Source organism: Acipenser ruthenus, chromosome 4 (genome assembly GCF_902713425.1).
Source record: "Acipenser ruthenus chromosome 4, fAciRut3.2 maternal haplotype, whole genome shotgun sequence".
Taxonomy (NCBI): domain Eukaryota; kingdom Metazoa; phylum Chordata; class Actinopteri; order Acipenseriformes; family Acipenseridae; genus Acipenser; species Acipenser ruthenus.
This window is the reverse complement of record NC_081192.1, coordinates 30336503-30362256: the sequence shown is the minus strand read 5'-3', so window position 1 is coordinate 30362256 and position 25754 is coordinate 30336503. Positions and strand designations below refer to the sequence as shown.

The 25754-nt window shown below is 37.5% G+C and overlaps 1 protein-coding gene across 3 annotated transcripts in view; it reads right to left on the bottom strand.

The window, feature by feature from the left end:
* Positions 1 to 7373: 7373 nt before the first annotated feature.
* The window catches only part of LOC117399417 (Golgi-associated kinase 1A-like), a 29291-nt gene continuing 10910 nt past the window's right edge, over positions 7374 to 25754 (bottom strand). For 2 of the 3 annotated variants that reach the window (XM_059022291.1, XM_033998546.3), the window contains 4 exons: positions 23383 to 24744; positions 19818 to 19940; positions 13861 to 13964; positions 7374 to 11020 (listed from right to left, as the gene is read on the bottom strand). In XM_059022291.1, coding sequence (XP_058878274.1) covers positions 10816 to 11020; positions 13861 to 13964; positions 19818 to 19940; positions 23383 to 24723 — 1773 coding nt within the window. In that variant the 5' untranslated portion in view covers positions 24724 to 24744 and the 3' untranslated portion in view covers positions 7374 to 10815. Of the gene's footprint in view, positions 11021 to 13860; positions 13965 to 19361; positions 19402 to 19817; positions 19941 to 23382; positions 24745 to 25754 lie in introns of those variants that run through there. The other variant, XM_059022292.1, reaches the window with a different exon arrangement.

The following is a 25754-nucleotide window of genomic DNA, read 5'->3' as shown; positions in this document are numbered from 1 at the left end:
AAAAAAACTAATGAAATATCCTTACTTATTACTTAATAAAAAAGTAGCGTGTTATATTACTTGTTATATTTATTTATTTATCTTGTCTTGTCCTGTGAAACAGTTGTTGACTGTTGTTTACTATTTATCTGTATGTTTGGTAATTCATTTATTAAATGTGTCAAACCGGTTTTTTTTAAATTGTTGTGGTATAACAAATAAACAGCTCTTAATAATTTACTGGATATAGCAAATTGTAATCATTACAATGTATGCGACTTTGCGCTAGTTGTAAGGATTGAAAATTTTAAAAACGTGACTGAAGATATAATGGCTTGTTATAAGAGAAAAGCAAGCGTTAGCTGGAAAAAAATGGGCATAATGTATATAAACATTGTGTTAGATAAATTACTTAACGTAATAGATAAACATGTTTTTTGTAGATACATACTATGCATCAATTATACTGTAGTATTTATCATATGCATGAAATTTGAGTTCTTCAAAGCGTACATTGTCAAACTATTTTAAACGTTTTGTTTATAAATCTAAATTGTCTTTGTCTTATCACATCAAAAGGAGCTTAGGTTACTGAAGAAGAAGCTGTTTATATACCTGTCAGAATCTCTTGACTTTATTAAGCTCTGTACTCAAGCCAGTTAATCGTGATTGTGTGCACGCACGTACGCAATCAAGTAGCGAGTTACCCCAGTGGCACACATGCTCCTAAATTAAAATTTACGCTTGCACAAGCACATTTTTTGTCGCATATGCGACCAAATTAGTCACACTGTAGAGTCCTGTTATGTTGTTTTGTTTCCGATTTAGTTCCTGAGAATAGTTGTCGTAGTTATTTTTATTGAGGTGTACTCGCCGCGCGCTGTGTTTTACTGTTATCTGTAAAACATTGATATTCTGTCAGTTAAGAAAAGGCTTAATGCAAAAGTTTGTCTGTATTCTCAAATTAATAAAATCAATCAATCAATCAATCTCTCTCTCTCTCGCGCTCTCTCTCTCTCTCTCTCAATACCAAGTAACTTTCGAGTTAAGGTGGGAGAAAGCAGTCATTATAGAATTATGGGAAATTGGGATATGCAAATCTCAGAATTACAACAGCCAATCAAATCATGTGGAAGTCACCAACAGGCTTTGACATTCACAGCGTTTAAAAAGTGTTAGGTTTGCGCCACACATAGCGCTTTGAGTTTTGGCCAAAAAGCTCTATCTTGGTCTCATCTGACCACAAAACCTTTTCCCACATCGCAGCTGAGTCACTCTCATGCTTTCTGGCAAACTCCAGACATGCTTTCAGATGGTACTTTTTGAGTAACGGCTTCTTTCTTGCCACCCTCCCATACAGGCCAGTGTTATGCAGAGCTCTTGATATGGTTGACTGGTGCACCATTACTCCACTCCCAGCCACTGAACTCTGTAGCTCCTTCAAAGTGATTGTTGGCCTCTCTGTGGTTTCTCTCACAAGTCTCCTTCTTGTTTCAGCGCTGAGTTTTGAGGGACGGCCTTTTCTTGGCAGTGCCTGGGTGGTGTGATGCAGCTTCCACTTCCTGATTATTGATCCAATTATGCTCACTGGGATATCCAAACACTTGGATATTATTTTGTACCCTTTCCCTAATCTATGCATTTGTATTACTTTATCTCTTATTACTTTATTTTATGCAGAAAATGTAACAGCAACTTTAATGGTTCACAGGTGGAGGCCAATGGTAAGGTAATTGTGTCCTTGTTAGGGCAATTTCTTTCATCGGTGTAAACTGGGAGCTTCCACAGCACAGGGGTTGAATACTTATGAAAGCAAGATATTTCAGTTTTTTTATTTTTCTTAAAAATATTTCCCAACATAAAACCAATGTCACCTTACAATAATTGATTTTGAGTTTTAGTGTTTTAAAATAAAATATTATCATTTAACTGGCACATGGATGTCATATCAAAGACATTGGACAGATGCTGCATTCCCACAATTCATTTAATTTCATCCAGTGGACATTGCAGGGATTGCACATACCGTCACATTTTACCCAAAGCACTCCACCACCTCTGCTGGTCTGTGTTGCTTGGGGTCGTTTCATAGGGTGACTGATGGCTCCAGGTTCACCGGTATGATTTGGGACCAATCGGGGTTTTTTTTAACCTTACTATTGTGTAGATAATTTGCTACAATGGTCATATTGACTTGAATTATGTGTATGTGCATAATGCATGCCCACATAATGGTATATTGTGTTTACTTAATTAAAAAAAAAAAATCCTTTGGTGTAAAATAATTCTCTTTTTACTGTTACTGTGATGTTGCATACTTTTAAAATGACCTAGCTGACTACCCAACAGACTACATGTATTTTCCACAGCATCTCCAGTGCCTCATTATTACATTATTACAAGTCTTGATGAATAATTGTTGAAAAACTTTGTTAGGTTTAGACCTTGATGTTTTACAGTGATGTTATTTGGTTGTTTTGTGTGGTTATGGTACACACTTTGTTGCTCCCTGTAGCCTCCAAAGGTTATGGCTCAACAGTGTGAAGAAAAACTAGATTGTCTTGAAGCCTTGCCTCAGACCACAAGCAGCTCTAAAGTATGGTATACCTCTAGAAGGCTTCAAAGCATGTCTTACACAGTTGGGCAGCAGTGTGGAGTAGTGGTCATGGCTCTGGACTCATGACCAGAGGGTTGTGGGTTCAATCCCAGGTGGGGGACACTGCTGCTGTACCCTTGAGCAAGGTACTTTACCTAGATTGCTCCAGTAAAAGCCCAACTGTATAAATGGGTAATTGTATGTAAAAAATAATGTGTAAAAAAAAATAATGTAATTGTATGTAAAAATAATCTTGAAACAATTGTAAGTTGTCCTGGATAAGGGTGTCTGCTAAGAAATAAATAGTAATAATATAAAATATAACTAAAATGTGGAGTGCTGATTGACCACATGAATTGCAAAAGGTTTCTGAGCAATGAAAATGTTGGAAAAAATGTAATTCCCACCATTTATACTCTATGGACATACAGTATCAGAATACTGATCCCAACTGGGGCGTAATATTGGGTGACAGCACACTTTTGAACACTTTTTAAAAATATTTTTAAAATTAATTTTATGATAATAAACAATCAGCAAGTCTAACAATGATAGTGTGAAACAATAAAAAAAAACTAAATATGAACCGCATGTAAACAAATGGACTCAAATTACTTTTCCTAGTGCTTTCCTGTTGTTACAGTAGTAACCAGCTAGTATTTTAAAATCCTTCCTTCCCTTCTCAACAGGCTTGACAGTTTTGTTCAGCCCTGACTCTCAGTATAAGGGACTTCCAGGTATATATATAACCCTTCTAAAAGTGTACAGTAGTAAAGCACAGTTAAAGCATTCTAAAGAATAGCAAGGTATTTATAAACATGGTAACCTATGGTAAATGCATAGTATAACCATGGGAAAACTGCAAATATACCACACAAAAATACTGTGACTTTTATAAAGTTCGGCAGCTTTAATCCAGTGTTACTGCAGTTTCCAGCTGGGCAAAAAGTTAAGAAAGGTAAACCCACCCTAACCACAAAAAGACCATATAGTATTATTTAGGAGTACTCTGAAGATTATTTGTAATGCAAACTAAATAATGCAATGACTACTTTGGGAAACGTTGTGTGATGGATAATGAAAACACTGAATAGACACTGTCCATATAAACTGTGCCTTCAGGCAAACTGAGGATACAGTTTCTCAGGCATTTACACCGTCAATTGGAATTAACAAATTAACCTAAACAAGTTTGGGCAGAGATTGCTAAAAGGGATAGAAATAAGCTGCACTTGTGTTCTTTGAATACAATTTCCCCTTGTTTGCAAATTTGCTCTCATTGATTTTTATAATAATGAAATACATACCAGTATTTTAATGGTAAAAGCAATGAAAATTGTAGGTTTAAATTAAGGTTGAATATTGTTGTGGACATGAAATGGTGCAGACAAAACACTTCATGAAGTTGAGCACTGGTTTGTGGTCTTCTCCAGATTAACTTGGGAGCCTTTGCACTCAGACAGGAAAACTGCGCATTCCACACACACCCCCACCCCACCCCACCCCACCCCACTATGCCCTTCTACTTTTTCTTCTGTATTTAAGCTTCCATAGACATTTAATCCATTATGCTCCTAAGGAATTTCTGGTTGAAATAAAAGTTCAAATAGATAAAAAAAAGGCAAACTTTTAAAGCTAAAGAATACACATAAATCGGTGTAATAAAAACAATAAGATTGACTTAATATTCTTCTGTGTAGTTAAACTATATATAACCTCCAGCAAAATATTATTAACCCTATTAACATTTTTATTCCTCTAACCACTTCTGACAAAACAACTACAGCAATATAATATCATATATCTAACAGATCTCTATCTATAGAATGCCTCATGCATCTTCCTTATCAAGTTTTGTATAGATTTTGTTATGACATTATGTAATCACTTGAAATGGGTCTTCGCATGGAGTATTCAGAAAATGCACTTAAATAACCCAAAAGTTGTAAAAACTGTAATTTAAAGGCTGTATTTTGCGTGTAGATTGGCAGCCAAGGTGTTAATATTTTTTAAATTATTATTTGTAACAGAGATCTATGAAATGAATTGTTGAAACTTTAATGGAATAGTCAGCAGAGAGTCTGAGTTCAGGAAATGAAGCTGGGATTGGACAGCAGCCTAAGAGCTGGTCCAAACCTCACAGGAACTGTCCTGTTGATTTACCGCCTGAAGGCACTGCAGAATTCAACCAGAATCTTCTAGGATTTTTCAATCAAATGCTGCAGTTTTGCAGGTAATTCCATTATATATTGAATCCATTCATGGTTCTGCAAGTTAAATGTTGATTCTACCACATTATTAACTGCAATTTTTGGCAAAGGCTTATAAAAGCAATTAATCATGTTTGTTCACTAAGCAGCAGTTTTCATCCATGAATATGATTAGCACATTTCTGTATCCCGTTGACCAAGAGGGCCTATTGCTTTAACACATATATTAAATAAAAAAAGTAGTCGCACATATTAGCTTTAAAATGATCACCCTTTTTTTGTTGCTCCTATTTAATTCATTACTTCACACTGTGCTGAAAAAGCCTTTCACTGTATTCACTGGTGTTCTATCTTATTGAGACACAGGGGCTCTAGTAGGCTTGAGAGCAGAAGCTGTACTTCAATACCGAGTCCATGGGTAAGCTTGTAAAGTCCCTCCCGCCAGTCTTTATATTTAATTCATGGCTTGAGGATCCTCCTGGAGGCACTTGGCTCTGGACGATTCAACGACTTGCTCATTAGTGGTGCAAGCTTCCCATACCTCCTTAGAACCTTTTAGTTTTTCTGTAGTACAGCAATATTACCCATCTTTTTTCAAGAGGGTTGCAGGGTACATATTTCATCTGTAGTTGGGCCAAATTAAAGCCCTGCATGTCTACCACAAGCATTTGAAAATGAATCATATCCATGCTTTCATAGTATACTCACATTACCACAAGAACACCACCTGTTTCTCATTACGATTGCTGCCAGTGCCTGACTTGTGTTTTGAGCGATAGTTTAAAAAGCAAATGCCAGCATCATGGTTAAATTAAAGTCTGGTGTGTGATAGAACTTGAAATTCAAGTGTGCTAATGCAACAGCAAGTCTGTGTAAGCTCCTTTTATTTATACACAGGATATCCTGTGTGCAAAGCTGAGATGCATGTTTATCTTCCAGCCCTTTCTGTATCTTATGCTTCAGATATACAATACCCAACAACACATAGAGAACTAACAGCAATCAGTTTTATATACTGAGACCCAGGAAGATCAAAATCTGTATTGTTTTTAGAGCGGGTTAGTTGTGTGGTAATGTGTGACAGGATGGTCAAGTGGTGACGTCACAGACAAAATTGACACATACAAGGTACTATGGTTGAGTCGCAAATGCACTCCTTTCTTTTTTTCTATTTAAACAGAAACAAAAGACCATGCTGGTCGAAATCGAGCATGAGTAGCACTTGTATTTTTATATCTTACTTCTTACGTTCCTCCTCTCTGAACAACCAACCCTGATGAGCGGCTTATCCGCTCTTTATATATACGTGGCCATCTCCAAATTGGTAATCACTTACTTAATTTAGAGATGGCCACATTACACTATGTAACACAATTTTTGTTCCTGGGTAGTAAGTGTTATTTCCTAATTGCTTATGCCTCAAAAGTAAATCACTTTCACGAATCAGCCCCAAAATGTAGTCTCCCATCATGTTCTCGTTATACTGTCCTTCATTGACAGCTCATCCAGGAGCCTCAAAGCCGTGCTGCTCCATAATGGTAACAAGTACCCGTCTCTTCCCCTGGCTCACTCGGTGCACCTCAAAGAGGATTACAACAGCATCAGGACCTTGCTGGATGCCTTGAAGTATGATGAGTATGGCTGGGACCCCCGGAAGGTGCTGATGCCACCACTGCACATCAAATTGGGCCTTATGAAACAATTTGTCAGAGCTCTAGATAAGGAGTCGGCAGCCTTCAAGTACCTTCAAGACTTCTTCCCTAAGCTGTCTGAGGCAAAGGTCAAAGCCGGTGTCTTCGTCGGACCACAGATAAAGAAGATCCTGGAGTGCAATGAATTCCCCAAGAAGCTCACTAGTAAGGAGAAAGCGGCCTGGAACAGCTTTGTCGCAGTGGTTCGGGGCTTCCTGGGCAATCACAAGGCCGAAAACTATGTGGAGCTGGTTGAGACTCTGGTGAAGAACTACGGCACAATGGGCTGTAGGATGTCCCTCAAAGTCCATATCCTTGATGCTCATCTTGATAAATTCAAGGAGAACATGGGAGCGTACTCGGAGGAGCAAGGTGAGCGCTTCCACCAGGATATACTGGACTTTGAACGCCGCTACCAAGGACAGTATAACGAGAACATGATGGGAGACTACATTTGGGGGCTGATTCGTGAAAGTGATTTACAGTATAAATCTCGAAAAACTACTCACTTCTGAATCTTTTGTAGTCATTTTTGTATTACTTTAGTATAAATACATGTTAATTTGGATTCATATGTTGTTTTTTTCTGACTTTATGTGAACGAAAAGACACAAATTCGCCCGTTTTCTCATTGGAAATAGGTAAATTTCAAAATATCACTGTCCTGGTCACAAAAGCAAAGTTTGTGGGGAATAGTAGCCATTTTCTATACTTTTGAGGCATAAGCAATTAGGAAATAACACTTACTACCCAGGAACCAAAAAAAATTAAAAAATTGTTACACGGTGTTATGCATGCGTTTAGCTGGATGGGGAATTTGAACCCCATCTATGCTGTAAAACAATAATAACAAAACATATTTTACATTTAAATCATAGTAATACAACATTATCCTCCTCACATTATTATTTATTTCTTAGAAGACACCCTTATCCAGGGTGACCTTATCCAGCTTACAGTTGTTACAAGATATCACATTATTTTTTACATACAATTACATTATTTTTTAGACATTATTTTTACATACAATTACCCATTTATACAGTTGGGTTTTTATTGGAGCAATCTAGGTAAAGTACCTTACAGCAGCATCCCCCACCTGAGATTGAACCCACAACCCTCCAGCCAACAGTCCAGAGCCCTAACCACTACTCCACACTGCTGCTGCATAATGACATTGAGTTGTCCTTTTTAATTCACTCTACAGGTGTGCTGTGGTGCCACAAAAGATTTGCACTCAGCAACCACCCAGCTTAACAAGATTCTACAAACAGAATTCTATATTTGGCATTTCAGCATACATGGATCAATATTGTTGAAGACTACAAATTGCAAGCAAGCATCAGGCACTATGTATTCTGGCCTCAATTAGACTCCTATTTTTTAATTAAGATTAGGGCACTAGAGCCAAAATGAATGGTTTAAATTAATTTCCGGGGGGAGTTTACAATTGCAAATGACTAAGAACACTAAGTATTTGCCATGCACAGTTTATTAGCATTATACATACTACAGCAGTACAAACATTGTTTCTGGTGCCAGTAAAAGAGTACTAAGGTAAACAAGCATTTTAAACCTGGACTTCTTTAAACTTCAGAGGATCACTACTTCTTTAGATTACCAGTATTCTTTGTTCATTTCAGCATTCAAAATCTATTTCAATCACAATCTTCAGTGTATTCTGGAATATATATGCACCACCTAATTAATGGTAAAGCTTTTCTGAACAACATTTTGGCGAATGTCCTGAAATGTTTTTGTTTAGGTTTAGATACAGCATAACCCTAGCTTGACCAATGACTGCAATCTTGTGTCTTGTTTTCAAATCACATTTATTTTACTACCATAGCACCTCCTGGACTAAAGCTCTTTATTTTTCTAAGTGATGAGCACTAGCTTTGCCTGCAGGTTTTACTTTAACTACAGAGCAGAATATCCTACTGTATGATTTGGTTGGAATTTGGCATACTGAAAGTTTTACAACCCATATGTTTATGAGAAACATTTACCAGTTAATTGTGAGGAATACAACAGCTGGACTGTGACTATGATTGGAGAAAAACACATCAAATTTAGCAACTTGCTGACAGTCTTGTTTCTAAGTGTTAATTTAAATAAAGCTGGAAATCTAACATACTTATTCAAACAGAGTAACAAGTTAGCTTGCAAGTTAGAAAGCAGCAGTGAAACAAAAACACAGAATGACAGCATGCAGTATATCATTGCCAATCTTAACAGACAATCAGAGTTTAATCAAACACTAGCGAGCCAGAGGGTATAGGCATTGTAGTGTGAAATTGTACTATTTGCCTAGCACTGGAAAAGGTGGATTGGGCTATCTCTCCAGACATTCCAACTGTGGAACCAGAGGCTTAGTGCAGAGAACACAGCACTTTCACATGTGCAAGGATAAAAGTTTACTGTGATAAACCAAAGGCATATAGTATAAATATAAAGCATGGTAACCTGCAGAATTACTGTGAAAATGTACTTTTTTAAAGAACTAATATATTTTTTAGAATTAGTAGATTCAAATATTATTTTTGTCCTGCTTTTACATCTAACTGAGTGGTTATGGGTTTGGTTTATTAAGGTATTAACTTTTTTCTCAAGTCTTTTCCTGGTTAAGTTGAGCCTTGCGCTTGTCAATAGTATTCTAAGGGACTGAAAAGCCTTTCTCGTTGACAATGTGACAGAGTTGAAAAGTTATATTGGCATATCATTTGAATGGAATGAGGAAGGCAAACTCAAAGCCATGCAAAGGCATATTTAGAGAAAAATGGCAATAACTCAATATTGGAGCAACAGGAACAACGTAAATGGTGTTTGAAGCAACTATTACTCTATACAGTCAATGGAAATCACCTACGGAATAACTATTTGCTCTAAGCTGTATCAAGCAGGGTCGCAGTATACATATGGAGTGCATTTTCCAGGATGCTCAGATCTGCTTTAATAAAGCGTGATGCTATTGTGCATCTTTGGCTGCTGTCCTGTGCAAACCCTTATGCATTCCTTTAACCAGCTCTACACGCGACACACAGACACTCCGCTTGAATGAATGCTGAAGTTGTGTAGGCACTCAATACTTCTAATTCAAGATAATATTAGTGAATAAGATACCAGTAATCTACAAACTCATGTAGTTGTAATGTTACATATAATTATGCACAATAAGGAAACATACACTGTCCTAAAGATGCACAATATTATAATTTGCCATATTTATTTATTGCAAATTGATACAAGTAATTACAGAAAAAGGTTCTCGCAAAATGGAAATTACATAGTAATAGACACAATTTACAAATATGCTTCCCAACTATGAACCAGTCATAAGTGACTTGCTCAGGGTCCCACAATGAGTCAGTGGCTCAGGTGGGATTTGAACCGGGGACCTCTTGGGTACAAGCCCTTTTCTTTAACCATTGGACCACATAGCCTCCTATCATAAAAATGTTAATAGGGCAGTCGAACGTGAGAAGTTATTAATATATTTTGGTAGGAGAACTAAAAAAATCTAAATCTTAGTTTGCCACAACCTATAAAATAAAAACAGGCCATTCCACCTACAATAAAATGACCTTACAAACTGGAACACCGTCTGTAGCACTGTTGTTTAACATTCTCACTGTGGTGTAACCTTCTTGTGCTGGTTGGAAAAGCCAGCGTAAGTCCTTAAAATACACACAGACCACTGGTGTACATACATATATCTGTATGTACTGCACAATACATTTGTATTTTCTGCATTTTAGGGATAGAAGTAGCCATTTTAATGCACTTGACCTGGAATGAGTACTAAGGTTATACAGTGTTTAGACTGCATCTCTTTAAATCTTTACCCCAGACCAGCATCAAGGCTCACACTACAATCAACTACCAACCAGTTAAACAAACTGTCAAAATTAGGAAGACAGGCACAGTCAAGGCTTAGATGTTAATTTTCTTAAATTACCTTTTTGTTTATTTGCAATCTGTATTAAATATACATCTTCAAAGAGTGGTTAAAATAGTGATACTGACAGAAAATACTAGTAAGAGAACCACTAACAACTGCTATTATGACTAACCCGATACGTCCTATACATCAGTAAGATGCGAGTGCCTGCACTTTCTTATTTGATCCTTGGGTCTACCCTGGCCTGGAAGCAAGTCCACAATAAGCCACTTGGGTGCACTCCACTGACCTTTACTCCATTAAAAAAAGATGTGATTAAAAAATGGTCAACAACTTTTAATTATGCATTTATCAAGTTTACAAACATTTGGTTTGATACAGTAAAACCTGTATCCTTGATCACCTGCTTTTACCCCTGATTAATTTTTCACAGTCTTTTCAATTGTCTCTGTTGAGTTTTAACTTGTTATCCTGAATGTATTGTAGCAGAATCTTCCCTCGTCTCTCTATGTTGTGAGTAAGTTGCTTCAACCCCGGAAGTCTGCCCTGGTTCTCCCAGAATTCCTTGTCAGTGTACAGGGACTGTAGAAGCATGCTTTGTAGGCACCCTGACTTCAGGACAGATACAGCAGTCTCAGGAACCCTAGGGGTCAACAAAAAAGCAACCAGATTAAAAACCAAAGTCTAGTTTGAGCAGAGTGTTGATTAACCCTTTTATTTGTTTATACATCCCCCAGTGCCACAGCCTGTATGACAAACTGAATTGAACTGAACCTGTATCTGTGAGAGTATTATTTTTCAACACTATCATGATATATTTTCTCTCAAAACGAACAAAAACAAATTCTACTCAGTCCATTTTTAATTGTGTTGATCATGCAATAAATGAGCTGGATTAGCTGGATTCAAATTCCGAGGACTTCTCTTGTGCACAGCCTTCTTCAACTCATACCAAAGATTCTCAATTGGATTTAGATCGGGACTTTAACTAGGCCATTCCAGAACCTTGATTTTATTCTTCTTAACCATTCTGAAGTAGATTTTGATGTGTACTTTGGATCGTTGTCGTGTTGCACTTTAAACCAAGTTTTGGCCAATATCTTTTGTTATGCTATGGAATCAATTTTACCATGTATTGGAACTAAATTTCCTGTGCCATTAGAGGAAAAACAGCCCCATGGAAGGATATTACCACCTCCATGCTTGACAGTAGGTATGGTGTTCTTTTCTTTGTACGCCTCACCAGACTTTCTCCAAATGTAAGGACTATCAGCGTGACCATTTTTTTATTTCATCACTCCATAAAACCTTTGACCAGAACTCATATCATTCATTCAAATATCGTTTTAAGCGATTGTCCTTGTGACGTTTTCCTAAGAGTGGCTTTTTCCTTGGTCTGCGACCATTGAGACCTTCACCATGCAAAACTCAACCGATGGTTGAAATGGAAACCCCAGTCCCACTTGCAGCCAGGTCACTTTGAATATATTTGGCAGTCAATCTCGGATTGTTATTAACCTTCCTCACAATTCTTCTACTTGTTCTTGGTTAAAGAACCTTCTTTTTTCCAGACCGAGGGAGCGTTGTGAGAGCATCATGAGTCTTGTTCTTCTTGATAATAGAAACAATAGTTGAAATTGAGATACTCAAATGCTTGGAAATCTTCTTGTATCCTTCTCCAGCTTTATGACAATAAATCATTAAATCAAGGTCTTCAGATAGCTCTTTACTTTTTCACATATTGACTTATTGGTAATGACAACAATCATCCTATGCCTAACCCTTTTATACTCTCTAAGAATGTTCACTTATAATCCTGCATTTTCTAGACTTTTCTAGAATGAGGTTCTGCATTATCATATTGAAATGTCTAGCACCTTGTAGACAATATTATCATAGCATCAAAGGATATAAATACTTTTGAATTAGTAGTTTTGGAGTTTTGCAAAAAAAATACTGAAATAAAGAATTCAGACATCTATTTCCCTCCACAAGAGCAAACCTTTTGCTACAAAAGATGTTTTCTAAAATTCTTTGTCAAGAAATTTCTAGAAATTCTAAATTTCCACTGGCGTATGTAGACTTTTGACTATATATATATATATATATATATATATATATATATATATATATATATATATATATAGAGTGTGTGTAGGGGAATTGGGGTGCAGGTTTGGCGCAAAAGACGTTGGGGGTGGGGGTCTTTGTAAGGGGAGAGGGGCAGAGAGGGCATATAAGAGGGTGCCTAGAAAAGACTGGGAGGACTGGAGGAAATAAGAGTGAGAGAGAAGGGTGTGTGTGGAGAGCAGGAAAGGGTAGAGTAAAACAGACAACTACAATCATTTATTTTCATTTTTGACTCTCAGTTCCCTTCCCCTACTTTATGATTTTATTTCACTTATTATTTTATGAAAATAAACGGCTTGAGCCCTCACCTACTCGTGAAGAACCCGGAAATGCTACTCTATATATATATATATATATATATATATATATATATATATATATATATATATATATATAATAGATGGGCTTCAATGAGTTACAGGGTTTCTGTGATGTCATAAATTACGAGACCAAAGATCGAGTAATTTATAAACTGTCACAGAAACCAGAGATGGAATTGTTTTCCTGTAACTCACTGAAGAGGCCCATCTATTATTTTTTAAAATATGTGGATACCCTTGTGATGCTAATATTAAAGAAGACAAGGTTCAGCGGTACATTTTTTTTTTTAAACGTAGTGTTTCAGTGCTGTACAGACGTTCTATGTCATTATCCATTAGTGCTTCAGCTTTATTTGGATGATTGCCTTTAACTTGTTTTCATTTCACGTTCCTCTCCAGTTTCTCTGAGATACGAATGTTTTTTTTACATATTCTCAATCTGTTGATAATTAATGAACATTTCTGTACTGTGGGTGTTGTCGAGTGATTGAAAACGAGACATTTTGTGTTTGAATTGAATGTGATGGTCTCGAGGAGTCGAATGGGTCGAAAGTATATTTTCCTCAAGAGGAATGATCACTTTTTGACATCACTACTGTGGTATTATGCCTTTTTTAAATGGCTCAGGATGCAAATATAGCCTTCATCCATGTCACGGTTTTCTGAAATTCAACTCGACGAAAACAAATATGATGGGCGGGATATAAACTGGATTATGCAGCAGCCGGCAAACCAGATGGAGAAAAACTTTGCTAACTATACGGTATGAACTTCAAAAACATTTTCTGTTATTTATTTATGTATTTACTTATGCTGTATCTGATACATTTAAACAGAATATATGTCCGGCATTATAGCCCCCTGTCGGTAACAATAGTCTTCCCTCGGGTCAATAATCTTCTACTATAGCCCCCCTCTCCAGTCCACATTTATTATATATTTATATAGTGTACAACTTGAGTGTGTGAAGAAAGTATTTTACTGTATTGTTTTATTAAGCAGGTGACGAGGATCCAACTTTCCCAGTACTTACTCAACAATACCTTCCAACAGCCTGAAGTTGAGGTTGTCTTCAGGATGATGAGGCCTACCAGCATTGTCAATGAACACCAGTCGTGTGGGGTCCTCCTTCCTAACCTGGTTTCCAGAACAGCAATATATTTAAAGCATGTGCAATGTATGTATTTTTTTTAACTATATCAAAATTCTGTTAACAAATTGTCCATCATATTTGAGTTACTGAAGTATATCTGTGAAAATAGAACTGTTGATCCACATTGCACGCCAGCCATTCTGTCCCTCCTGTAGATCTGGCTTTTAGATTAAATCAATTTTGTAATTATTTCCTGTTCTGATGAAGGCAATCAAGTAAACAATGTTCTTTGGTAGGAATACCTTTTAGAAAGAAAAAAAGAAATATACAAGAGCATGCATGCATGACTACTTGCTGATGTCACTTCCTGTTATAACACAATGCATTGCAGGTCAAAGGTAATCTTTTAAAGACAGCTGTTTTCCAGAAACTACTTTTTTTTCTAATTTGTATTTTTGAGTAGCTCAAAAACAAAAAGTTAATGCCTACAGATAGAACACACATCTAACTTCAATATACCACAAACGTTTACATTACATTTCATATAAGCCCCATTGATAACCTATGGCTTCTGATACTCAATTAATGATTAGTATTCTGAATCTACTGTTTTTAGCTAATAAAATAACTTTCAATGACAAAATGTTAACTTGTAACAGTACTGTGTATCAGGTGCCAATACAGTATATTTTGACCCTGCTATTGTATTGTTCACGTGTGTCTTATACGTTAATATCAGCAAATGACAGAGGCACATTGAATAGGCATGTTCAGTCCCTTCTGACTGGTTTATTCAGGTTTTACTTTGATCATTTCTGAGGTATATATACAGTGCCTTGCAAAAGTATTTAGACCCCTGACCAATTCTCTCATATTACTGAATTACAAATGGTACATTGAAATTTCGTTCTGTTTGATATTTTATTTTAAAACACTGAAACTCAAAATTAATTATTGTAAGGTGACATTGGTTTTATGTTGGGAAATATTTTTAAGAAAAATAAAAAACTGAAATATCTTGCTTGCATAAGTATTCAACCACCACACATTAATATTTGGTAGAGCCACCTTTTGCTGCAATAACAGCTTTAAGTCTTTTGGGGTAAGTATGTACCAGCTTTGCACACAGTGTCGGAGTGATTTTGGCCCATTCTTCTTGGCAGATTTGCTCCAGGTTGTTCAGGTTGGTTGGACGACGCTTGTGGACCGCAATTTTCAAATAGTGCCACAGATTCTCAATGGGATTGAGATCAGGACTTTGACTGGGCCACTGTAGGACATTCACCTTTTTGTTCTTGAGCCACTCCAATGTTGCTTTGGCCTTGTGCTTGGAATCATTGTCCTGCTGAAAGGTGAATTTCCTCCCAAGCTTTAGTTTTTTAGCGGACTGAAGCAGGTTCTCTTGCAGTATTTCCCTGTATTTTGCTCCATCCATTCTTCCTTCAGTTTTAACAAGATGCCCAGTCCCTGCTGATGAGAAGCATCCCCACAGCATGATGCTGCCACCACCATACTTCACTTTACGGGTGGTGTGTCTTGAGGCATGGGCAGTGTTAGGTTTGCGCCACACATAGTGCTTTGAGTTTTGGCCAAAAAGCTCTATCTTGGTCTCATCTGACCACAAAACCTTTTCCCACACCGAAGCTGGGTCACTCTCATGCTTTCTTGCAAACTCCAGACATGCTTTCAGATGGTACTTTTTGAGTAACGGCTTCTTTCTTGCCACCCTCCCATACAGGCCAGTGTTATGCAGAGCTCTTGATATGGTTGACTGGTGCACCATTACTCCACTCCCAGCCACTGAACTCTGTAGCTCCTTCAAAGTGATTGTTGGCCTCTCTGTGGCTTCTCTCACAAGTCTCCTTCTTGTTTGAGCGCTGAGTTTTGAGGGACGGCCTTTTCTTGGCAGTGCCTGGGTGGTGTGATGCAGCTTCCACTTCCTGATTATTGATCCAACTGTGCTCACTGTGATATCCAAACACTTGGATATTATTTTGTACCCTTTCCCTAATCTATGCATTTGTATTACTTTATCTCTAACTTATGTAGAATGCTCTTTGGTCTTCATTTTCCTTCAGATTCACAGCCTGACCAATGATCCTTCAACAGTGGGGTTTTTATCCAGAAAATGTGACAGCAACTTTAATGGTTCACAGGTGGAGGCCAATGGTAAGGTAATTGTGTTCTCGTTAAGGCAATTTCTTTCATCGGTATAAACTGGGAGCTTCCACAGCACAGGGGTTGAATACTTATGCAAGCAAGATATTTCAGTTTTTTTATTTCCCAATATAAAACCAATGTCACCTTACAATAATTGATTTTGAGTTTCAGTGTTTTAAAATAAAATATCAAACAGAACGAAATTTCAATGTATCATTTGTAATTCAGTAATACGAGAGAATTGGTCAGGGGTCTGAATACTTTTGCAAGGCACTGAATATATTGTATTCACCCCCCTTGGACTTTTCCACATTTTGTAGTGTTACAACCTGGAATTAAAATGGATTTAATTGGGATTTTTACCATTTGATTTACACAACATACTTAACACTTTGAATGTGCAAAATATGTTTTATTGTGACACAAAAGTTAATTAAACAAAAAAATGACATTTGTTGGTTGCATAAGTATTCACCCCCCTGAGTCAATACTTGGTAGAAGCACCTTTGGCAGCAATTACAGATGTGAGTCTTTTTGGGTAAGTCTCTACCAGCTTTGCACATCTGGATCCTGCAATGTTTGCCCATTTTTCTTGGCAAAATTGCTCAAGTTCTGTCAAGTTGTATGGAGACCGTTGGTGAACAGCAATTTTCAAGTCTTGCCACAGATTCGCAACCGGATTGAGGTCTGGGCTTTGACTGTGCCATTCTAAGACATTCAGGTTCTTGTTTTTAAACCACTCCAGTGTAGCTCTGGCTGTGTGTTTAGGGTCATTGTCCTGCTGGAAGGTGAACCTCTGCACCAGTCCCAGGTCTCTTGCAGACTGAAACAGGTTTTCCTCTAGAATTTCCCTGTATTTGGCTCCATGAATCTTGCCCTCAATCCTGACCAGTTTCCCAGTCCCTGCCGATGAAAAGCATCCCCATAACATGATGCTGCCACCACCATGCTTCACCGTGGGGATGGTGTTCTCAGGGTGATGAGCAGTGTTGGCTTTGCGCCACACATAGCGTTTTGCGCTAAGGCCAAAAAGTTCAGTTTTGGTCTCATCAGACCAGAGAACCTTTTTCCACATGTTTGCTGTGTCTCCCACATGCCTTTTGGCAAAATCCAAAAGGGATTTGATATGGTTTTTTTTCAGCAATGGCTTTCTTCTCGACACTCTTCCATAAAGCCCAGCTTTGTGGAGCGTCCGGGTTATAGTTGTCCCATGGACGGTTTCTCCCATCTCAGCTGTGGATCTCTCCAGCTCCTTCAGAGTTACCATTGGCCTCTTGGTTGCTTCTCTGGCTAATGCCCTCCTTACCTGGTCACTGAGTTTTGGTGGACGGCCTTCTCTAGGCAGAGTCGCGGTTGTGCCATATTCTTTCCATTTTTTAATAATGGATTTAACGGTGCTCCGGGGGATGTTCAAAGTTTGGGATATTTTTTTATAACCCAACCCTGATTGGTGCTTCTCCAGAACTTTATCCCAGACTTGTTTTGATAGCTCCTTGTTCTTCATGATGCTGTATGTTTAGATATGCTCTCTAACAAACTCTGGGGCCTTCCAGAAACAGGTGTATTTAATCTGAGATCATGTGACAATTTAATTGCACACAGGTGGACTCCATTCAACTAATTATGTGACTTCTGAAGGCAATTGGTTGCACCAGAGCTTATTTAGGGGTGTCACCGCAAAGGGGGTGAATACTTATGCAATCAAGACTTTCAATCAGTTTTTTATTTGTAAATAATTTTGAAAAAATATGTAGATTTTTTTCCCCACTTCGACATTATGGACTATTTTGTGTAGATCAGTGACAAAAAATCCTAATTAAATCCATTTTAATTCCAGGTTGTAACACTACAAAATGTGGAAAAGTCCAAGGGGGGTGAATACTTATGCAAGGCACTGTGTATATATATATATATACATACATTTATATATATATATATATATATATATATATATATATATATATATATATATATATATATATATATATACAAGAAAAAGGTAATGTAGGTACACAAAAAACAAAATAAATAAATTATATAAGTCCTTCTTCAGCTGGGTGGAAAAAAAGCAGTGCACAAACAAGCTATTGTTATATTGTCTTTCAAAAGAAAAGATCCAGATGACTTCAGAATATAATGTTAATTCCAAGAGGTTCCAAAGTGCCTCATATGAAAATGAATTTGCTTTCTTTTTGCTTCCTGGCTGCATTTGTCCCATAGCACTGCTTTTTCCATCCAGCTGAAGAAGGACTTGTAGTCTGAGATGTCCGAATATAATAGATTTTCAAATCAATTATTCACATTTCATTTTTTGATTTTGCTCTTTTTGGTACACAGCAGTTGTTATTTTTTAAATGTCTTATATATATATATATATATATATATATATATATATATATATATATATATATATATATAGATAGATAGATAGATAGATAGATAGATAGATAGATAGATAGATAGATAGATAGATAGATAGATAGTTTATATTTTATGACATAGGAAACCACAACATCCTAAAAGATTAAAGATAAATTCTTGCCACAAATTTTCTTTTATAATTCTTTGCAATGCTGCCCCTTGCGACAGCAGTAAACAGCGTTATAATGTATATACATTACTTGTACCTCATAAATCTACGTTACAATAGAAACTACAAAAATCCAATTAGGTACTATACAACACTTTTAATGAATGCACACACTCTCAGTGATGGAGTATTGTTTTGCTACGTATCCAGTCTTCAAGTCTCACATTTTTGTTTTATCTTGCATTTTCTTAGTCACTTGTCCTTAATCGCTTATGATCCTGAGTAATACTAGTCTTGGACAATCTGGACTTACTAGATAATGCAGTCCAGGATTAGTGCTTATCAGGGTCACTGCAACCAGCCGTTAGTCTGGTTCTCTTATGTATATCATTTTGATCTCTTGCTTCTTCTTATTGTTGTATCTTTGTATTTGAATTTGCTCTTGTGCTGCTGTACTGTGCCTTGACATGGATCGCCATGGGACGTAAATCAGTTCTCATTATGGGTCATATTTTATTGATTATCTTGTACTTATCTCTTTGGGAAAAAAAACCATCTATAAACGTACTGGCTGATATTGATTCTGCAATTTTGTTTATGGTTTAGTACTCTGACAGATTTTGACAGGTACTGCGATCACTAAAACTCCACATTTTTATAAAATCATGCCTATAATCAAAAACATAAAGCTCTATTTTCACACAACCCTCCCAAATGTACTGTATATCTGTTAATAAGAATGTGTACTTACCAGTCATTTTTTCATGTGCATGTCCTGCACACACATACAGCTAGAAATCATAAATACAAAAAATTCACATACTGAAAAAGACCTTTTAACACGCATGAACCTTTAAATACAATTCCCTACAACTGGGCTGATATACATGTCATTTACACAACGCTATTACCTGGCCTTCGGGAAGCTTTCTGATTTTTCTAAATGTCTGTGCTGCACTGTGCCACACTCTGTGACTAACCATGTTTGTCTTGATTTACAAGCTTCTGACACAGTTACAGTAAGTAACATAAAATGTTTTAATTCCCCACTTACCCTAGTCTAAAAAAGAGTAGATTAACCCGCTATGAGAATGGTAGAGCCATTCCCTTTCCACTACATATAAAACATGTTCATATGTAGGTGGTCTGAGACACGGATTGCAGGAATGTCCAAACAGTTTGGGCATTACTCTAAGTATTAACATACCAAAATGTGCACCAGTACTTGTCCTTTTGGGTTTCTACACTTTTCATGGAGCATTTCCTCTACGCAGGACTCAGAGGGGTCAGGCTTGAATCCACAGCAGTAGCGGTCCAGACGATCACTGACCTACAGTACAGGGAACCAGAAGTGTATTACTTGGTATTTGTATTTGATAGGTCCCACTTTCTTGAAACTGAGAAACCTGCTTGGTTTCTAACATTCTGACGCTGAATTTACAGGTTCTGGTTCTGACTAGATATACCTTATTTACTTCAGTTCCAAGCCACTAACAGAAACAGATAACCTGAGATAAAATGTGTGTAGTGTGTTGCTTATTATTAAAAGAGATGTTATCGTGTGCAGTTTGTTACTTGTTATGTAACATTAACACTTTTATTTTACTTTCTCAAACAATGGTGCCAATTGCATTTTGGTGTAAAAATCTTTAATCTGGCCCCTAAGCCCTTTGTAATAATCAGGACTTCAAAGACAAACTCTCAACAGGCAGGTTCTCATAAAGCAAACTCTGCTACACAAAATATGTACATGACGTGAATAGTGGTTAAGGAGCCCTGGCTGCCTGAGGAATTCACACTACTAGATGAAATTCTATTTATCTGTTGGAAAGTGCTTTAGTTCAAGTTTCATATCTAGCATCAGTCTACCCAATGCAGTAACTGTTTGGTTGCTAGACTGCTCCTTTAACCCTTTCCTCTTTAAGTAATCTAACTGGATGGGCACACATGTCCACATGTATTTTTTTTTTTAAAAAAAACAACGTTCATGTAAGAGGTGTTAAAGTATCTGGGTTGTAGACCCGGTGGCAGGATTCGAATGCATTATTCTGTAAAAGCATTCTAACATGCCTCATGTTTTATTCACAGAGCGATCCATTATATAGGGCGATTAGAACTGTATACACCCTGCTACTGCTGTTGAAAATCTAGCATTCTGCTATTTTAAATTAAATCTCTTTGATATGACTGGTGGCTATATAAAGCAGTTAATACAATAGCACTTGTAGGTGTTGGTAACACTGCCCTTTATGGCCATTGGTGGTGATCTTAGAGCCTTGTTGCCTATTTTGTTTCAAGCAGTACAGTATTGAGTTGCAATGAATGCTTCCCCCCCCCAACACCAGCAGCACAGAGTGACTTCAACATCTCTGTATATTTCAGCTTGGGCAGCATCCCATTATTTTTCTCACACCTGTGGAATTATACTGCATAACTGTCAGTCTCGCATACAAATAGTTTTCATAGGAATACATCACACTTTCCTGAAACATTCTCCTGGTTTAGCTACCAAACAAATGTGCTCATTTTTTTTTTTTTCATTAAGCATACAAGCTCCTGAGGCAGGTACCAGCGAGCCTTGAAAAAAATGGAGTGTCAAGTGTCAAACAAGTGTTGGATAAGACAGATATAACCACTTCTAACAAGGCAAAATCCAGTTTGTTTAAGAACAAACAATATTTTCTATTTATAATAATAAAAAGCAACCACATGTTTACATCACTGCTGAAAATAACCAATACACGCTGGGAATGATTTGTGATAACTGCAGCCACTGACACTCTGCTGCTGTTACAGCATGTGCCTCGTTTCAAAGCATGAATAAGGAAACAATCCCTACCAAATATATCTTTGTTTGATGGGGTGAGCTGATGGGATCCCATATTACCGTGGCACGGATTTGCCGTGGCAGTGCCAAGCTCGTACAATGGGCAGTGCCAGTATGCATGTGGTGGGGAGACGGTCCTGATCGACTTGAGCTGGAGGGAAGCCTATGCCAAGTCGCAGCTTGAATAGTTTATTAAAAGTGTTCTATTCACTCTGAGAGAGGTTAATTAGAAGGTATAACTGCAAGTCACTTTTGTTCAGTTTCATTGATATATCAGTCTAACAAGTATACAGTATTACCTTGGTAGAGCGCTCTCGGGCTAACCGCGATCTCGGCTATAATGCACATCATTTTTTACAGTTGTAAACAGTTACACAGTTACTTTTTGTGTATTACGTTCTACTGTAATGTAGTTACTAGTCACCATTTGTCTTGCTCTTTTATCTGCAGGTGCACACTGACTGGCTCTTGTATTTGATTTGCTGCGCCACGCTATTCCTGGTTTCCAACACATTAAGCAAACCGCGAACCGGAGAGTTTATGTATCTAACGTGGCGATGCCACTATTCAACTAATGTGTAAATTACTGGTTACTGTGGCAGGGTGGAAGCCTGCCGCTGTAAATAGTGGCATAAATGTAAGCTTGGGAGGGATGGGGTTCAATCTATCCCTGCCATCAATCACAGGTGTGGCCATTCCCTAATTAGGTAATTGAGTGCTAGTTGGGGAATGGCCACCTGTATATAAAGGGAGAGAAAAACCCTTAGGAGAAGAAAAAGCTGAGAGTAGCAGGTGGGGCGAGCAGCAATCGCACTTAGATAGTGGTTTGCTTGGGTGTAGTTTTTTTTGGTTTGTATTGTTGTTTTTGTTTGTTTAAATCTTTTATTTTGCTTTAATAAAATTGCGCTCTAGTGCTTAAACTGCAGCCATTACATTTCAGAGTCTCCTTCCTGAGGCTAACAAGCCTCAATAGCCTTCTTAAAACGAACAGTAAACAGCATCGACAACTCTGAGGCTTACTGTTTCAATTGAAAAAGTCTCATTTATTTACTCAGCACAGCGTATCAAAGCAACAACACAAAAGCAAAAAGAATTACAGTAGGTTAGAAATCTAGATCTCTAAACATATGCAAGCCAGGGCAAGCAATATGTTTTGTTTTTTTTAATTATTTTATTATGTACTATTACAATACAGCAAAGAATATGTCACATTTAAAAATAAACCCGAGCAGGAAATACAATGTACTGTACTTTGCATTTATTTATCTTTTAGGCCCAGGAAGATATACGTAGATATATGTTTTATTAATTTTGCTGCTCATGAGTAAAGCTCTATTTCTCTATATTTCTGTTGAACGTTAGTAATGTAAGGGTGTAGCATATAATAACTAATCGAAAAATTAAAGACTATTTCACACAAAGGTTATGACATATAAAAGGCTATGATTTTGCCACAGTGTTCACGGAAATCGTAAATTTGAATAAAGTCATTGAAATCTTGGAAATGGATGTAAAACCACTTTTGATATGTTGATGTAGCCAAAACTACATTATTTGGTGCCCTTTCCGTGAATTCTTGTTTTTTTGCCGCACCTTACAGTGAAATGTACTAAAAATTACTGTGCCAAAATTGTGCGCCTTAGTTATGATCATTGAACAAGACTACTGGGAAATTCACTAAAGTAAATACTATTGTACAAATAGGTTCAAGAGAGAATTAGATGTGTTTCCTGAAAAAGGAAGTTTAAAGAATAAAATATGAGCAGAAAGTGGGGTAACCGAAACCTGTTTAAAAGTAAAACCTAAAGTGTAAGGCCACTGAAACCAGAAATATAGTTAAGTCATGTACACAATGAAATTAGTTCTGCAGACCAAGTGGCCGGCAAGTAAAAAAATGATTAATCATTATTTTACAACCACTATGTTGTATCCCAAAGGAACATACCTGCAGCAGGAAATCAAAGAAGGCAAGCTTGCCCCACTCAGAGTGTCGGACACCCACACAAGGTACTGATGACTCCAGGGAAGACTCTTTCACACCACACCTCTGCTTGAGCACAGCTTGATACTGCAGCCAAGTGAGCGGGAAGGAGTTCTGGTCAGTATTATCATCGGATAAATGCTGAATGTCCGGATCCCACCAGACTATGGGCCTGGCTGGACCTCTCGTAAACTTGTATGGAAGAAGTTCGCTGTGGAATTTCCTTGTCACGGATGGCAGGCTCCTGTTCAACCCCAGAACTCTGTCCAAGTGGAAGGCAAAGACTTCAAACCAGTCCTCTGGACGCTTGATCAGAGCACAGAGGCCATCCTGGCAGTGGTGTTCTAGGTCTTCAGGCTCTGGAGAAGTGCCCCGTCTAAGGCCCACCTTCATTACTTGTCCATGAGATGGCACCCTTGATTTATTGATAACCACACCGTCAGCAAGCAGCTTCATCTTTCTTACATCTTCTGGACTGAACCACGGGGGTGGCTGTTCTCCAAACCTGACGTTCCCTTTCAGATCTTCTGGGAATGGGTCTTCTGCAAGCTTTCCCCACAAAGGAAACTCTGTCTGTCTAGCAGCCTTGGACAGAGGTCTGGATTCATCCTTCCACTGACCTAGCAAAGGCAGCATCTTCCTATCCAAAGACGTGGCAGGCCTGGGTTTCCTTTCAAGTTTTCTAATATCTTTAGCATGCAGCTTTCCTCCAGCTGCCAGAGGGACTACAAACTTCTTTGCACCACCAGTGACGCCTTGCACATCTGGTTTGTATTTGCGCTGTAACAACTCCCCACCATTAGTTTGGCTCTTTGCAGTGAATATGAGTTTAAGCTTCAGTGAACTTTGCAAGTCCCCACCAATTGGAGGCGTCCGATTGGACACTATGTTCTTCCTGTCACCTTCCTTCCTTTGTAATTGGCGGTTACTGAGTACACCCTCTGCATCCAGTGCAGAGAGATGGAGGTACCTTCCTTCTCTGGCCTTTGAGGTATATACCTGAGTTTTCCTTTTTGCTTTTGAGGTATGTGTGTTGCTGCTCATAGGAAGTTTATTGGGGTGAGCCCTCTGATCGTTCTTTGGTTTCTCAACAATAAAGTACTTGATTGGCTCTTCCCTCGTACCAAGTGTCCAGTGCTCATGGACAGAAGTGAAGACAGCTCGTTTCCTGATGGAGTCTTCACGTGGCTCCAACTCCTGCAGACTGTAGTAGGCAGGAGGGAAGGACAGAAAGCTGTTTATCATCATCACAGACAGAGCAAAGAGGAAGCTGAAAGCAACTACAGGTCTCCTCTTGCAGCGCATCTTCAAACACAGTCTTGTGGCCTACAGAGGAGAGGGAGAGAAATAAATAATAATAAAACAACTCTACTCTGTAGAGAAGTAGGCAACTACAGAACACATAATTATAGACTCTGGCTGGAGGGTTTTAGGGAAATTATAATACAGTTATTGTTCAAATATACATTTCCTAGCCAGCTTTAAACATGTGGTTTGTTCATTTTGAAAAATCCTGTCAAAGCATTACATTAAAAAGGCTGGATTCTGAAATGAAGGGAAGAAACACACTAAATGCCCTCAGGCAAGTCTGGAACATGTCAAGTTTGCTGCTCAGACTCATTTCTCTTCTCCCATTTTAAAAATAAAGAATATACTGCAGCTTAGCATTTACTCTAGTCTTTAAAAAAGTTTATTATACAAAACTAGAACAAAACAAATATAATTCAGGACTTTTTTTCAATTTGTAATATTAACATAGAAAACATAGGAGTTAATTAGACTAGATTCTTTTTTTTAATTAAAAATGTTGAATTAGTAGTAGTATGAATTTGTTGTGCCAATCCTCCTAGTGCTACAAGTAGTTGCAGGAGCATGCCTATTTGTCTAATTTGAGATAATGCAAAGAAAGTTGTGACCTTACAGCATAAACTACATAAAACCTATGAACTAAAGTTCTGATGTATAAGTTCATTAAAATTATGCATGGTACACAGACACCGGAGCTTTCATTCAGTGCATGATCACGAGACTACCGTAAAATTCTTTACGCTATTTTATTATTATTATTATTATTATTATTTATTTATTTATTTATTTATTTATTTATTTCTTAGCAGACGCCCTTATCCAGGGCGACTTACAGTCATAAACAAAAAATACATTTCAGGAATCACAGTACAAGTATTAATACAATTAAGAGCAAGATAAAATACAATGACTTCATTTCTGGTAAGTACAAGTATATTACAAAATACAAATCAATATCAGAGCAGATAACAGTGTCAGTGATAGTTACATCAGGATACGATTAAATGCAAAATACTACAGATTGAATA